Source organism: Dermacentor variabilis, chromosome 7, assembly GCF_050947875.1.
Source record: "Dermacentor variabilis isolate Ectoservices chromosome 7, ASM5094787v1, whole genome shotgun sequence".
In the NCBI taxonomy this organism is placed as follows: domain Eukaryota; kingdom Metazoa; phylum Arthropoda; class Arachnida; order Ixodida; family Ixodidae; genus Dermacentor; species Dermacentor variabilis.
Window position 1 is genome coordinate 162,545,921 of NC_134574.1, and position 16,755 is coordinate 162,562,675.

The following is a 16,755-nucleotide window of genomic DNA, read 5'->3' on the forward strand; positions in this document are numbered from 1 at the left end:
TGTCGCCGAATAATGCGCAGAACTGACGATTAATCTCCACATTTATGCAATTAGCAAATCAGACTTATAGCAAGGCACCGTAACGCAACACCGAAAGGCGTCGTGAATTAGGCGTGTGCTGCAATCGGACTCATCTCTCACGCTTTTCTTTGCAGACGCTGTGCCACCAGTCGGTGCCACCACAAAATCCACGTGAGGCTTCCGAGTGCGAACACCTGTGGGTTTATTATTATTGCGATAGAAATTATATGGACGCTCCAGACGCATTTCTGCCGTCGGGGTCGCCGTCGCTGTGAGGTTTTGTATGAGTGAAAGCGTGAGGGTGATACGGAGAACGCTGTTCAATGTCGCAAGCGCGAGCGAGGAACGCGGTCTGGATGCGTGCCCTCTCCTGTCGCGCGCTTGGCAGGCAGGTCAAGCGAGGGAGGAAGGGCGTTCTTCTACGGAGCTGCAGGGGTGCCTCGATGTCCTCCTCGTCCGCCGCTCCATACACAGTGGAGACAACCGCGGCATCTACCACGGCGTCGGGCACGCGAATCGCGGATGCCGCAGTATACGCCTTTGGCAGACGCCGTAGGGATGCGTTGCCGACCCTCGTGTGCCTTCAAATCGATCTGCGATGTTTGCAGCATGCGCGCAATGCCGGTAGCTTCATATGCGCTGTGATTTCGACGTTCCAATGTTTAAAAAAGAACATAAAAAAAAACTAAAGCGATGCTTTTCAGGCTTCGAAATAAGCTGCCTCGCGCGCCACCACTTTCTTTACGGATGGGTCCGTGACTAATCCAAACAGTTCCAGCAGTCAAAAGTGTAGGTGTCATCTTCGATGACAATTTATCATGGAATGATCACGTTGAAATGGTGGTGAACAAACTTTCAAAGGTTGTTGGTATTTTGTTCCGGCTGAAATACTTCATGCCGAAGCGTATTAAGCAAATGTTGTATAATGCACTGTTCTCTTCTGTTGGTAATTACTGCTTTCTGGTTTGGGGTGCCATATCTTTTACCAATACCAACCCCTTGCATCTGCTTCAAAAGACAGTAATTCAAAATATTGTGAATGCGCCAAGACTAGAACACACTGAGCCGATCTTTAAGGCACTTGGCACAACCCCCTTTCCCCAGTTTCACGAAACTTTACTCCTCCGACGATATAAAGCAAGTGTTATGAAAAATACTTGTTTTGTGTTACAGCTGTTGGCATTAAAACGCAAAGAGCCTAAGCATTCAGGACGAACTAGTTTGAAATACCTAGTTTGAAATACCTAGTACCTAGTTTGTACCTAAGAGCCATACTAATTATGGTTGTCAAATGTGCTAAACTCTCCCGCATTTATTAAACAGAGAATCTCAATCGATGCACGCATAGCTAAATAATGCAAACAAGGTTTTGGGGGAGGTGATGGAGGCAAGAACCTATCTTGAAAGCGATCGGCGATGGAGACGGTGTGCGCTGTGTTCTCGCGACTTTGTTCGTTTTGAAGCGAAAGGCAGCACGAAGGTATGTGCGCTCGCTGCTGCTGCCGCGCTTTGTCACTCCAGTGTTTCCGCAGCGAGCGTGCGCGGTCAGTTAGTGAGATTAGTTCACGTTTCCTTGTGCGCGCCTGACGCCACGCTTGTTCATTTAGAAGTTTATATATACGGCTGATAAGACTACTATCCTTACTTCGTATAGCTGTCTACTAATTTGCTACCGCAATCGATATGCTTTATTATTATTATTATTATTATTATTATTATTATTATTATTATTATTATTATTATTATTATTATTATTATTATTATTATTATTATTATTATTATTATTATTATTATTATTGCAGTTATATAGACATTCCGGGCGAATTACCGCGCGTCGGCATCGCCGTGAGCTTTCGTATAAGATCCAAGTGCGATAACATCGCGGCCACACGTCGTATCTTGATGTGAGGTGTGGCTTGCAGGTGAGCCGAGGAAAATTGCGGCTTGATGCTGTGGCGTCTTCTCGCGTGCACAAAGGAGGAAGGGAGGAAAGTGCGGCGTCTTCTCACGCGTGCAAAAGTGGAGAGGGGGGAGTAGGAATATGCGGGCGCGCCAGGAGAGAGGGTGGTGGCAGGTTAAAGCACATCTCTTCTAATCCAGCTGAACGCGGCCGCCCGCGCCTTGGAGGACATCTGCGACGAGTTTGAAGGCTACGCGGTCCGAGTTAGCTGATGGCTTCGTGTGGGCTGTGTTCACGCGCGCCTAGTTGGCGTTGAAGCGGAAAGGACGCACGAAAGGGAATTCTTTTGGCGCTGCTGTCACACTACATCACGCCAGAGTTCTGACAGCAAGCGTTCACGGTGATCGAATGAGATGTGTTCGTGTTTCCCCGCGTGCGCGTGACAGCGCCCTTGTTAATTTAATTAGTAAGCGAGTGATTACAGCAGGTTTACCGCTGATAAATATACTAACCTCACTGCCTATAGCTGTCTAATCGTTTGTTTTCGCATTCACTGGTTTGTATGTCGGGCGAAACTGCGACTTATTATTAATGATACCTTTTGCCCAATATTTGTGGCACATAGCAGAAATAGGTAGTTTTCACTAGGCGGGAAACTTAATTTTAATGTAGCCAATGGCCTTAATAACGCAAAGCAATGAAGGGTTCATACCCTCTAAGGAAATACTGTAGACGTGAATGCGTGTTAAAATTAAATTATGGGGTTTTACGTGCCGAAACAGCTGTCTGATTATGAGGCACGCCGTAGTGGAGGACTCCGGAAATTTCGACCACCTGGGGTTATTACAGCAGGTTTACAGGAAAGGGAAAAGGAGACCTACACCTAAATCTAAGTACAAGGGTGTTCTCTCATTTCGCCCCCATGGAAATGCGGCCGCCGTGGCCGGGATTCGATCCAGCGACCTCGTGCTCAGCAACCTAACACCATAGCCCCTGAGCAACCACGGCGGGTGTGAATACGTGTACTAGATATAAGAATATATCGTAGTAATTTTTCTTTTATTTTAACATCGCAAATATTACATATTTAACACCGCAAACATATGTACCCTTATAAACACTTCGGACTCCTATGCAAATGTATGGGAAAGAAGAAATCGTTTTTCTCCGCAACCACTACTGAATTTGATCAGGTTTGTTACATATGAAAGTAAAAATTGAGATCTAGCGACTGTAGGAAGGCGTCTTGCTTATTTAGACTGTCCCTTTATTACGGAAAATTGTGTAAAATTCAGAAATTCAGAAAAACGATGACGTCAAGTTTACAACACCATCTATGTTATGAATAGCGATATAAAAACCTCACAAACAACGTCTAATAGTACGTTGAATACTAAACAAAGCATGTATATTTACCCTGCTGTGATATATATTGCTAATTGGTGAAAAGGCATTTTTGAAAATCCTTGCACAATGTAAAGATTCACCAAAACTGTAAAGTAATATTAACAAATTTGTTCTCTCCTATTGGATGCAGTTCAAACGACCACAATATCTATTCTTTCTGCAGAGTTAGAAATTTGTGAACTTTGAACTTCTACTTTTTTCAAATTTACCAATTTTCGGCAATTATTGAAAACAAAATACTGACCCTATTTAACTAAAAATTCTGCCCGTCAGCCACTAAGATTTTGTTTGTCTTCTGAAATGCAACAAATGTAACTTATTGTTGGCCCAGGGGTTATTTCAAAATCATTTCTTCGTTTTACATGTATTTGAACATATTTAAAGGCCGCTGAATACATGCGGCATTGGATTCGGCTTGAGCTAAAGCTTTCTCTGAAAAGGAATTCCGACGCCACCTATTCATATAAATGTAAAATGTGCTTTTATGAATCAGTCCGGCCCTGGATGAGTTTGAATGAAATTTGTTGCATTTGAGAGGGACAGTTAAGGACGAAATAGCGCAGTGAGCACGACGCTATTCTTTTACGTACATAATGCGTTCACGTTTGGTTGCAAACGCTTTTCTAAAACTGTCTAATTGTTGACCTGTTCAAGACATAAATGTTTCAAACTTCTCGCGGCTGATTTAAATGGCAACATCTGAAATGAGACCTGCCCTAGTGTGCTCATCGTGCACGATGAACGAGCGAACCGCTGTGTGTTCTAGCATGTGCACGGCTTTCAGTTTTTCTATGGCAGGCTGCGTTCATTCTTCGACCGTATACTACGAGAATGCCAGCAAACTTGAAAGTTGAAAAAAATCGAGAAGCAGACATAAACAATGTGACGGGAAGGTGGCTGGACTAACAACTGAACTTCATTCATGAGAAAGACGTCCCCCAAGTCCTACTGAACATGCGCAAGGCGCAACATAACAAAAACACGCTCAACACCTTATCTATACATGTATTCACTGATCAAGAAATAAAAACTCTTTCTTGGTAAGGAACACAGATGGCGCGCTTACGCACTTCTCGGAGCCAGGTTTAAAGATGCGATAGGCTCCAATCAACTCGGAGGTTGATCCAAATAGGTCGCCAAGCTTCGGGCGAAAAGCTGTTCAGCACAAATTGTCACCGACATCAGCAAAGGTGGTTACGGGAGCAGCGATTGAAATGCGACTATGTTTGGAGCGAACAAACCTCGAGAAAGTCAAAACTTTTTTTTTTCATTCAAGCCAGAGACACAGTTAGATTCATCCAATGAAAATAAGATTTATGGTCAATTTTACATATTCGTGACGAGTTAAGAAAATAGAAGTTTATTTAATTGTATTATTATAATAAATACATTACTTTTCAACGCCCATTGTTACAGGGGGCGTTGATGCCACTATCGCTCGCAATGCAATGCAGCTCTTGAAATGTGCAAGAAAGGCACGCTCGTAAAGTTCACCTGTTGAAATGCGCCCCCCTCACAGGTTGTGCTTTTTTGCTTGTCGACGTTTGTCGGAATTTGGTGACGTGGGTAGCTTAATCGCTTCTTAACCTGTTCAGTCAAAAATAGTGAGTTACGACCGCCAGAAAATTATTTAGTTGTTTTCGTACGACTGCGCTGGCCGACGGGCTTGGCGTCCGACGATACGACCAGCGCTCTACACCTAAACCTTTCGTCAGCCTCCAAACAAAGTATGTTCTGTGCAGGGGTGCGATTTCTACAACCGTGCGGCTGGCCTTTTCCTGCATCGCTTTCCCCGCTGAAAGCTCAAAACGTCCATCAAGTCGAATGGCGGGGCATTAGAACATATAGCTCTAAAGGCAGGCCAACAAAACAAATTTCGCGCCTTCGAAGACAAAATGACGTCACTTCTGTTTTTAACGGATATGGTGTCACATCATTCTTTTATTTCGCCAGAAGTGTTCCCTCCACATACAGATGGCGCTAAGCCCCATGAATCGCCGATGAACAACTGCCATGTTTTGAAGGTATGGGCTCCTATGGAAGCTTCGCTACCAGGTATATTTACCTTGTCAACTCTCTTTCCTCCTGAGTGCTAGTCTTCCCCAAAATCTAAACGCCACAGAAGATGGGATTACAACCGCACTCCTTACAATGCCGCGGAAGATTACCTCCTTTCCCTGTGGGTATTAGATTCGCATGCTCACGCATCCGATCATTCACACAGCGACCGATTTGTCCTATGTAATCTCTACCACATTTCAAAGGTATACCGTACACTACACATGTGTCGCACATGCGGTGCTTCGCGACATTCTCGGTATTGCACGTACTCTTTCGCGAACTGTGCTGCGAGACCCTTATGCAAAGTTTTGCAAGCTTACAAGGCGCGGAACCAACCAAATAATCTGACGTCGTTTCTTGCCGCAACCTTTTTAAATCTATGTGAAATCCCATGTACACCTGGCATAACCACCAAGTTATTTTTTATTTTGTCTCGCACTTCGCGATCTCCTCTATTTTAAATTTTCAAACGCCTCTACTCAGATTCAGCCACTGTAGTGATCAAAGTCTTTAGATAGCCTGCCGCTGACAGTCTCTTCTACCCGCCGTTGCTCAGTGGCTATGGTGCTGGACTGCTGAGCACGGGGTCGTAGGATTGAATCCCGGCCACGGCGGCCGCATTTCGATGGGGGCGAAAATACCCGTGCACTTAGATTTAGGTGCACGTTAAAGCACCGCAGGTGGTCGAAATTTCCGGAGTCTTCCACTACGGCGTGCCTCAAAACCAGAAGGTGGTTTGGCACGTAAAACCCCATAATTAAAAAAAAACAGTCTCTTCTCTTGCTGGGCGGCACTGTCTTGCATTATATGCGTACAACTCTTTTTCACCGGATCCGACAAGCATAAAAAGGTTATGCCACGCTTGGCCAGTTTCGAGTGATCGGATTGGTACGGTAGCAACGTCTTTTTAGTTCTTGGATTATAAGCGCAGCAAATGTGACCTTGAGTATGAAAGGTTACAGTCAAATCTAAAAACCTGATGGAATTTTCTTGTGGTGCTTCGTGGGTGAAACTAAGGTCTCAAGAGTAATGCTGAAACGCTGATAAGATACTGTAAATGATGTCAGTGAGGCAATCGCTTCGTCCGATATTTAAGAGAACAAGGAAATCATTAACACACCTAAACACACAGTCAACACGGTAACCGGTAATAGCGTCTGAAAAAGACTTGTAAAATTTCACTAAGAAAATGCTGCACAGTACCGGTGCAACGCTTGACCCTATACATACACCATTCTACTATAAAAACATCTTGCCATCGAATTTAACAAATGTTGCCGACAAGTAAAGCGATAACAGTTTCATAAAGCTCTTAATCGAGAGGCCACAACTACCTTGAAAAGAAGTCTCCTCTTGGCATTTAATAGCTTCCCGCCCTGCAACAAAAATCTCTTCATGTGGAATAGAAAAATACAGTTCTTCAAGGTCCATGGAAAAGGACTCGTTCACTGTTAGCACTCCCGATCTCAAGGCGTCGATCACTACGTTTGAACAGTCAATGCCGAAAGAGTCCTCAGTAGCAAGTGCATTCAAGGAACGTTGCAAGAACCTTCCAACAGGCTTCTGCCATGAGCCTTCTTCAGTCACTATGGTTCTCATAGGGTAGTCAGGCTTCTGCGTTTTCACAGTGAAAAATGCGGAAAGCACATCACCATTGCTCTTCTTAACGGTCTTTTCTAACAACTCCAGGCTAAGCCTCTTTAGAAGCTCCAAAGCACTTTTTTTCACTTTTTCTGGTTTTGCGCACACTGCTTTGAAGATTTTGTTCAAAGCTCCTTTGGCTTTCTTACTGAACGAAGTATTCGGGAGGACAACAATCCGACCTTTCTTATCGGACTGCAGAATTCCAAGGTCATTGTCGACGAGGAAACGTACAACAGGCCGCATGAGCTTTTCCGAGAGACCACGGCAAGGTCCTGAATTCTGGAGTTGTTCAATCCATTCTGATAGGCGCCTTTCCTTCTCCTCAGAAGGCACTTTTCGTGATATCTCCAGAGGCAAGAAGCTGGTGATCACGCAAGCTCGGTGCCAAGGCGCACTTGGGTCCCTTGACCAGCAGATTGTGCACTCCAGCTTGAACCGAAGCGTCGTCGAGATAAACCACCCGTCCGGCATCCGGGCTCACCTTACTCCGCTTCGGGACATGACGACTTGCGTCACCCCAGAAGGCTTCAACCAATAATCCAGCTCAGTGGATGTGTTGACGCAGCAGAGCTGGTCCCAAGCGGCAATCTTGACCTGAGGCACGTCAACCTGAGTCAAACTTGCCAGTGCCTGACTTGTATCCATGTCTCCGAAATTACAATCTTCAAAATCCTTTTCCAATATCCCTCCGAAGGCGGAAGGATTCCGAATATCGCAATCACATTACGGGGTGGAACACCGTTCTTGATGCACTTGGAAAGGTACCGTACACTTGGAAAGGACCGTAGCTACGTTTTAGCTGGCATTGAAACGGTACTTCGCCAATTCATTTTGAAGAAAAATTACCAAGAGGTGTGTTGTGAATCAGCCTCTGTCTAGAATTTATATTATTCAGGACATCGAGCGGCATATAAGCAATAGTCTCAGAAGGAGTAGGCGCTCCGGTAGGACTTCGCTCACTCATCTGTTTAGTTGTCGTGCGATAGCTTCTTGCCGATCATTTGCTTTCCAGGAGAGAATCGCCTTTCTTGTCGCTCTTCGCACAGGACTTCACAGAAAACAGTTCGCTCCTGGTCTGGAAAATGCAATCGGTGAACTCCTTAAGGTATCCAAGTGTACAATGCAAAATGTGATTTTTCGGGAAATACGTTGTATAATTTCATAGTTACAAGGCACCTTATAGGTCTGAGAGACTGCGCATCTGTTAAAATACATGTTCCACATATAAACGTCGATATAATTATTTTTATAAGTTAGTCGCGTAAATATGCGGACATCCATTTAATACACACAAACAATTTCTTTAGAACAGTACTCCCTCAAAATCTTTGGCCGGCTCAGGCAAATGGCTAAGTCATGGTTAGGTTCCCTCGGTATCATGTGTAATTTCCCGTGTTGTGTCAGGAACTAAGAAAAAAATTTGTCTAACATGAAATAATACTGGGCCAGTTTTATTGCGATAGCAATTATATGGAGACTCCAGGCGCATCTCCATACCGTCTCCATGACGTTCCGTATAAAGTCGAAGCGCGATAACATCATGGCCGCGCGCCGTATGATACGGATGCGAGTCAGCTCGCGCGAGCACGAGCCGAGGAAGGTAATTCGATCTCGCGCGCGCAAGAGAGGAAAGTAGGGAGGACGCACACTGTCGTGCTTCGCGAGCAAGGCACCATGGGGCCATTCTACTCCTGCGGCGGCTGAGCGCGGACGCGCGGCCCCTATACTGAAAGCGATCTGGTTCACAGTGGTGGACGCGATTCGAAGAGACCTGCCAGCGTTTGGCCCTCCTTTTGGCGAACTACTATTTTTCGAGCTGGCAAGCCGTGGCCAAGCAGTCTGCTGCGACAGTAGACGATCCACCAAGCGCAGTATTAACCATTGGTCCTTCTCAATCACGTGTTCGCACATGACACACAACAGCACACAGTTAGTCCTTATTCAATGGACTGCTTGTCCGGTAGTCTAATGGCTACGTTTTGTCCAACTTTCCCGTATTTTGTTTTAGAGAGTTTCGACGCAACCAAGCTCTCGCGCGACAGCACATGTGTCACAGCGCTAACTGAGGTTGGGCTATGAATGCGCCCCCAACTGGGTTGCGCGGGAGTACCATATTCTTTGCACTGGCTCATTGGCATCAAGAAAATGCAGAGAGTGACCACAACAACAAGCCAAACTTCTAAAGAAAGTCATTCGCTTTAAAGTTTATGCATTCACTGCCGCCTGGTCTAAGCGCATACCTTATTCTGACCGTTACTCGAGTTCTTGTACAACCATTAGATATCGGAGGAGCTAAATATCATAAGCCACAAAAATATTACAAAAAGGCCCTTACGGTTGCATTCGTTTAGGCACTCTTCACGTGTATCAAATCCCGTTGTCGATGCTTCGCAGTCGTCAAATTCCTCACACTTGCCCGTGTACCAGTCATAACGGAACCGGAATGCATAGGCGTTACCATTGCATCTAGGTACTATTCGGGGTGGCACGTCCCAGCAGTTTCGATGCATCGCTGAAAAAATGCAAAATAATGTGTATTTACTAAATAACATCAGCCAACTATTTCAACGCTTTTCCGAAAATATGGTTCTATTTTGATGAGAGACAACATTGTTAAAAATCCAGGGCAGCGATGTCCATCTCTTATGTTGTTGCCTTTAAATAACACTGAATCTCAGCCAACATTGCAATGAAACCAGAAGCACAGCTGTTATTTTTATACTAAGTTACTTTTATACTTGAATGGAAATCTGTCACGCATGCGTCATTTTGACAACTAGAAACGCCAGAACGAGCACTCACAAAAAAAATTGAATGAACAAGACCTTGACCAAGTCTTTCGGAATTGTGATCATGGTACCAGTTCTTTTCATAAGAAAAATAAGTTTTACAGCGAAACTGTAAGTGCAGTGAGAAGCCTTCGAGAACCTAGTATTTGTGTTTTCGCAGTGTTTTCAATTACCTGCGCAACTGATAAAAAGCCTGGCATAGCCTTTATTCCAAATGATCAGCAGCGTTACAAGGGAATTGTACATCAGCGTAGCTTTACCTTTCGGAAAAATTAAGGGCTTGTTAGATGTAATGATTGGTGAAAGCTTATTGTCTGACTTATTTATGAGTTCCGCAAATAACGTTTGAGTCCTCGTTCTCTCCCTATATTCATATTTTGTGCGAGGCATCCGTGTCGTCCACTGTGAAATCAACAGGTTGCTTTGTTTACATGTACTAGGTATTAGGGACAGAATATGAATGATAATAAATTTTCGCTTACAATAATGTTGGCTACAAGGCCATTACAGAGTCGTTTTAAGGTAACAAAAATACAAACTGGGGGTTACAACAATACAGTTACATCAATAAAGCTAAAGCCACGGGAAACGTACAACGTTATAGATTGAATGGTAGTATAATGCTTTCAAAAATTGCAGTATAGAATTTTACGTGTCAGAACCACGATTTGATTATAAGGCCTGCTGTAGTAAGGGGCTACGGATTAATTTTGACCACCTGGAGTTCTTTAACGTGCACCTAACTCATGGGCGTTTTTGGATTTCAATTGCATTCAAATGCGGCCGCCGCGACCGGGATTCAATCTCGCGCCCTCAGCCTTAGTAGCGCAACTGCTTAGCCACTATACGTAACCACGGCGGATAGTAAAATAATTTGGCATTAACAACTCGCACTTCACCTTACTGAAAAACGCTTGAATTCATAGTACAGAGCTCAAATTTGGCGGGTTCTCACCCACGCTCTTGGAACAAAGGAACGACAACACAGTGGTGCAAACAATCACAAAAGCATTTATTGCACCTTTCATAGACTAATGCCTGCTAGGCGAGTTGCTATCCACAAAACATACCGATGGGCTCGCGGCAAATCGCGAAAGTCCGACTCAGCGCGACCGGATAACGAGCGAATATGTTCGCGCCGTGCTGGACACCAACGCTTGGTTGTTCGCGCGTACGGTCACGCGAAAGGTGGCGCGTTTGAGCGAAGCCTAGCGAGACGGTCTCGCAGAAGCGTGTATCGGCGCACGCGCGCAACGTCCACGGTGCTTTCCGAAACCGAGCCAAAGAGGAAGAGCCTTCTCCTTTCCGCGCCCAAGTAACCCCGCCGTTAGGTGGCGTTAGCAGAGCCACACTCGCTCCATCTCTCGCAATGCGCTTCAACCACACCGACTGCCGCGGGCACCACACCACGCGGCGAAGCCGGATTACAGGAGACAGGAGCTATGCGGGAAAACAACATATCAAGGGACGCCTGAGAGTCGCGCCATCCCCACAAATGACAAAAATAAAGGTATGAAGCATGTGCAATGTGTACGTGAGTGTAAGCAAAATATATATTCAGGTTTGTAATAACATCACTATGCATCTTTAAAAACTTTCAGTCTTCGAAAAAGGCTGATACCTGTGAATATGTTGGTAAAGGTCGAAATACGGTTAAGTTTCGGTAAGTCTACAAAAGATTACTACGGTATTTGTTGTAAATTATTATTTATGCAATTGCTTGACATCGTTATACGTGCGCTTAGGAAACAGCGTACAAATTAGCAAGAACCAATGCGATCATATTTGGTGAAAATAGGCGAACATCATGGATGACGCATGTACGAAATTAAATGTGTGTGTGTGCGTGCGTGCGTGCGTGCGTGCGTGTGTGTGTGTGTGTGTGTGTGTGTGTGTGTGTGTGTGTGTGTGTGTGTGCGTGTGCGTGTGCGTGTGCGTGTGTGTGTGTGTGTGTGTGTGTGACTCTTTATCACCACCCGTGATAAAAAAATTACTGTGCAAGCTCTCGAAACAATCAATTTTCCAACCGTGCACTTAAAATCAAAACACGAGAAAGAATACAGGACAAGCGCTGGTCTAACAACTGAAAGTTTTTATTAGAGGAAAAAGATTATATAGACAGTGATTATGAATGTGGATAACGTGTAAGAAATCATCACACATCTATAAGCAAACAATGACCGCGATCTCTTCGTTTCATAGGGATACTGACGGTTTATACACTTAAACTTATACACATGTTCTTATTATTGACTATGTTCTGTGCGTCAGGAATTTCCCGTGTGTGCTGATTGTGGTGTTTCATGATGATTTAAGTATCCCCAAAACAAGGAACGCAGCCGCAGTCCCGACAATGGTTGGCAAGATGCGACGACACGACTCTCTCTAAGGAATTGTCATGTTCGCGTAGCCTGATATTTACACAACGGCCAATCTGGCCGATGTAGACGCTAATACACGTGCAAATAATAGTATACACCACGCCAGAGGAAGAATCAGTGTACTCATTAGCATGCTCAACAGAGCAAGCGTTACCGCTCGCTGCTGCGCCAATCATTGCATACCTATCTATCACAGCGCATAGCATGTTAATTATGGACGTTAATAAGATTCGCCACAATATTACCCCTACCCATTTTTCGACAAATTTGATCTCAATTTCGATTCCCAGGACAGTGGAAATATTTGATGTGTATCATGTGCTTGTTTGTTTGAGCAATGCTGCTAGCCTGAAAAGACTGTGAGCAGGAGTGGGGATACAATATGCAACCCCATTTCTTGTATAGACAACACACATTTTGTATACCGGCCCTTACGCATAAAAACATACACGAACTGGTTTCGTGTGCAGCAGCCCCGATACAAGATGTATGTCACGTCGTGCGACATACAGCGTGAAACATACACGTACAAGAAAATATGAAAGTACATTTAGACAAAAAAAATACTATTCTCTTCCCGCTATTTAATCCGTCGGCAGGTGAGCCTTCAGTGCTGTAACGAAAACAGCTGAAGACGAGCGTTCCACGACGTTACCTGGGAGCATTTTTCATTATCGGGCCGTTTGTGGAAATAATGAGATTGACAGCGAAGTTGTATATGACTATAATCCCCAAATTTCGTCTCCGCAGCCCAAAACTCAACCCACCACAGCGGAAAGCACGCGTCGCGTGCGTCACTGGGTTCCTTGCAGCAATACCAGATGGCGCTCGCCTCCGCGCAGTTGCGCACGGGCACAAGGCTAGACGAGGTTACCGGTAGGCGGGTTAATGAACTAGGGCCAAATAGTAAGGAACCTCTGCTGAAAACACTGGAAAAAACTTTTAAATATAGACGAATACCAGACAGTTGGCGACAAAGTAGAATGAATTTAATTTATAAAGGTAAGGGGGTAAAAGGTAGAACTCACTCGTATAGACCGTTGGCCATTACACCAGTAATATATCGGTAATATAAAGGCTAGCAATGCAGGCAATCAAATTAAGGCTGCCAGCATTGGCAGAAAATAATGGCATTTTGGGAGAACTTCAGAATGGCTTCAGAATAGGTAGGCGTTTGGATGCCAACTTATCTGTTCTTAGTGTATCTAAATATCAAAAGTAGGAAGCAGACCATTATATGTGGCCTTTTTAGACATTACAGGAGCGTATGACAACGTAGACCGCAACATTTTGTGGGATATTCTGGAAGGGGAAGGCTTAGGTGACGATTGTGTACAGCTTTTGAGAGAGATTTACCTAGAAAAGACCGTTTGCGTTGAATGGGAAGAGATGAGGAGCGTGGAGAAAGCTCATATCAACAAGGGACAGTGGTAGTGGTGCCGCTTACCCCCACTCCTGTTTATGACGTACATCGTGAGGATAGAAAGGGCGCTGGAGGGAAGTAATATCGGGTTTAATCTCTCATGCAGACAGGCGGGTACAGTAGTAGAGCAGCAGCTTCCAGGTTTATTTTACGCGGACGACATTGTGTTGCTAGCTAACGAACAAAGTGATTTGCAACGTCTGGCTAATATCTGTGGACAGGAAGGCAAGAATTTAGGTTTGAAATTTAGTGTAGAAAATCAAGTGTTGTGGTATTCAATGAAAGCAGTGAACAGACAGTTGCAATACGGGGCTAGGAAATACCTCGGGTAAGAGAATATAAATACCTTGGTATATCAAACGAAGGCAATATATATATATATATATATATATATATATATATATATATATATATATATATATATATATATATATATATATATATATATATATATATATATATATATATATATGGAAACACAGGAAAAAACAGTAACAGTAAAGGGGAAGAGAAATGCAGCCATAATGAAACACAGAGCGCTATGGGGACACAATATAGGTACGAGGTGCTGCGACGTATGTAGAAAAGTGTAATGGTTTCAGGACTTACTTTTTAAATGCGGTTGCTTGCTTGAAATCAGGGGTACAAACAGGACTCGACGGGAACCAAAAGTCAATGGGTTGCCTCGCATTCGGCGCTCACGGGAAGACTACAAATGAAGCTGCGCAGGGTGATATGGGCTGGACTAGTTTTGAAGTGAGGGAAGCTCGCAGTAAAATTGATTATGAAGACCGACTGAGGAATATGGAAGAAAGTGAATTGGCTGGCACAGTGTTCAGGTATCTGTACAAGAAAAACATTGATTCATAGTGGACGAAAAGAACTAGGAAGCTTACCAGCAAGTATGCTGCCTGTAGGGTGGGCAACACAGCAACAAAGAAGGTCAAGCGGAAAGTCACAGAGGTTGAAATAATCTCATGGGTGGCAGCAATGGAAAAGAAACCTGCAATGAGCAACTACTTAAGAGGAAAATACGAAATCACGAAAGAAACCATTTATGCTAACTCAAAGGGAAGCTCATTACATTGCAAATCGAGATCGGGATGCCTTAGAACACGCACCTATAAAGCGAGATATAAGAAGACGAAGCATGTGCTTGCTGCGGTAAAGCTAGGGAAACGATGGAACATGTTTTATTAGAATGTGAAGAAATCTGCCCAGCGGTATATTTAGGCGCCACCGGCCTCCTTGAAGCCCTTGGGTTCAGCGAGAGCACGGGAAAGGTAAACATGTCCGCAATAGAGATTAGTAAGAGGCGATAGGAAGATTGGCGTTAGAAATGTAAGGAAACGACAAAAAACGGAGACGTACAAAAGCAAAGTTCGCAGTGGGGGGACAGAAAGTTCGGTTGTGGGAGTTCATAGTGTTTTTTTTTTCTTAACTTATGTAGGACATTAGGCAATATAATAGCAAGACCTTGGTGGCGCAACCCACCGCCCCATTCCATAGCGGACGCTCATAACATCCATCCATCCATCCTGCGGCAGCAGCGGCACCGGTCGTGCGAGGGAAAGAAAAAAAGAACGGAAAAGCGTGCCTTCGCGCATAGCTTTGGCGCAAGCGTTTCCAGGTAAAGATTACGGTTGCATAAGCTGCAGTTGCTGGCAAGTGGTAACTGTAACGTACGAAGCAAGGACTGACATCACTACACTTTCATATGTAAAAGAAGAACCCGCCTAGCAAGTGATATTATTTTTGTTGTGATAGCGCTATGGAAATGACACACATAGTTAGAACTCCCGAAGAGCAGCGCGAATACGATGACCCACCAAAGGCAGAGCAGCGTCAATATGCACAACGGCATCGTGCTTATGCTCGGCATAACCCAGTTCAAGGCCACGTCACATTGGTCTATGGGATCAGATGATACCACAGCTTCGTTGGCCAACCGCCTCCGCAGCGTGGATTGGAAACCATTAAAGACATTTGTTTGCCAATAAAATGCGACGGCCCCTAAGGACTTAGAAGTTGCAAATGCAAAAGCATTAACGTCCAATTGAAAGCCGCTGAGCGATCCTGCGAGTTTTGCGCTGCGATTAATGTACCATAACGGTAGGTGCTGCCCGAGCCAGCAAGCAGCAGCAGCCTGCGGTGCCAACGCCGCACGCCGTCGACGTCCTGAGCGGCGAGATTGAGGAAGCAGCAGCGGCCAGCAAGGCCGTACTGCGCGCACAGCAGCTAAGCCAGTGAGAGAGAGAGAGAGATGCGGACCGCGCGCCGGCCTCCAAGAGCGAGATGGCGGCGCCCGCACGCGCGCGTCACGTGGCTACCCCCCGGACGACAACCCGTCTCGACCCGAGGTGTCGCGTCAATCTGCTCCGCCGAGGGATGCTCGTCACGTGGCGTCGCAAACAATGGGAATTTAGATGCCGTTTCGCTGCTTAAAGAAATGTTTTACACAGGCTGTACTTGACGACCCCCCCCTCACAGATTTAAGATAGCACAACAAATTTACATAGCGCTTTCTTCTTGTTCGATATATTCGAGCATATGTAGTTAGGCCAGCGCAGATGAGAAATCTTGTATTGCTCTAAAAGCTAACGTTGTGGACCACTTGCATATCTAATTAGTTGCATAGGCCCCAATAGCACAATAAGCCTTCACATGTTGATCTTGCCATATGTACTTGCGATAATCTGTCCGTTGTTTTCGTAAAATATAAACAAGGTGCCTTTTAGTTCACATGGGAAATAACAAACCAACTACGAACCTCCTATCCCTCGTCAAAATAGGAAGAAAGTGAGCTTTCCGCAAATATTGGAAAGACTCAACTATGATTTGTCCTCATAGATCATTTGAGTGACAACCTACGTGGTGGAACATCTGACATCAGCTAGTCGCCGGTCTACCCAGACCCATTTGGCACATTTTGCTCGTCTAAACCGGTTTCACAGCCCTGTTCACCAGTGATTAGATTCACCCAGTGGGCTTCGTCTGCCAACCGGGGATTGCACGGTATGGTCCGGGGGAGGAAAAGACGACGAAGACGAAAGCTGGAGGCACTCGCTCGGTGTCATCATTACCTCGCCTGTAAATAAACCCCACTTACCTGTAACAGTACTCTCGAGC

The 16,755-nt window shown here is 44.9% G+C and overlaps 1 protein-coding gene across 1 annotated transcript in view; it reads right to left on the minus strand.

The window, feature by feature from the left end:
* Positions 1-16,755, minus strand: part of LOC142588365 (uncharacterized) — a 198,391-nt gene that overhangs the window by 121,396 nt on the left and 60,240 nt on the right. Inside the window, exon 6 of the mRNA XM_075699999.1 lies at positions 9,369-9,545. Within this exon, the coding sequence (XP_075556114.1) occupies positions 9,369-9,545 (177 nt within the window). The remainder of the gene's footprint in view (positions 1-9,368; positions 9,546-16,755) is intronic.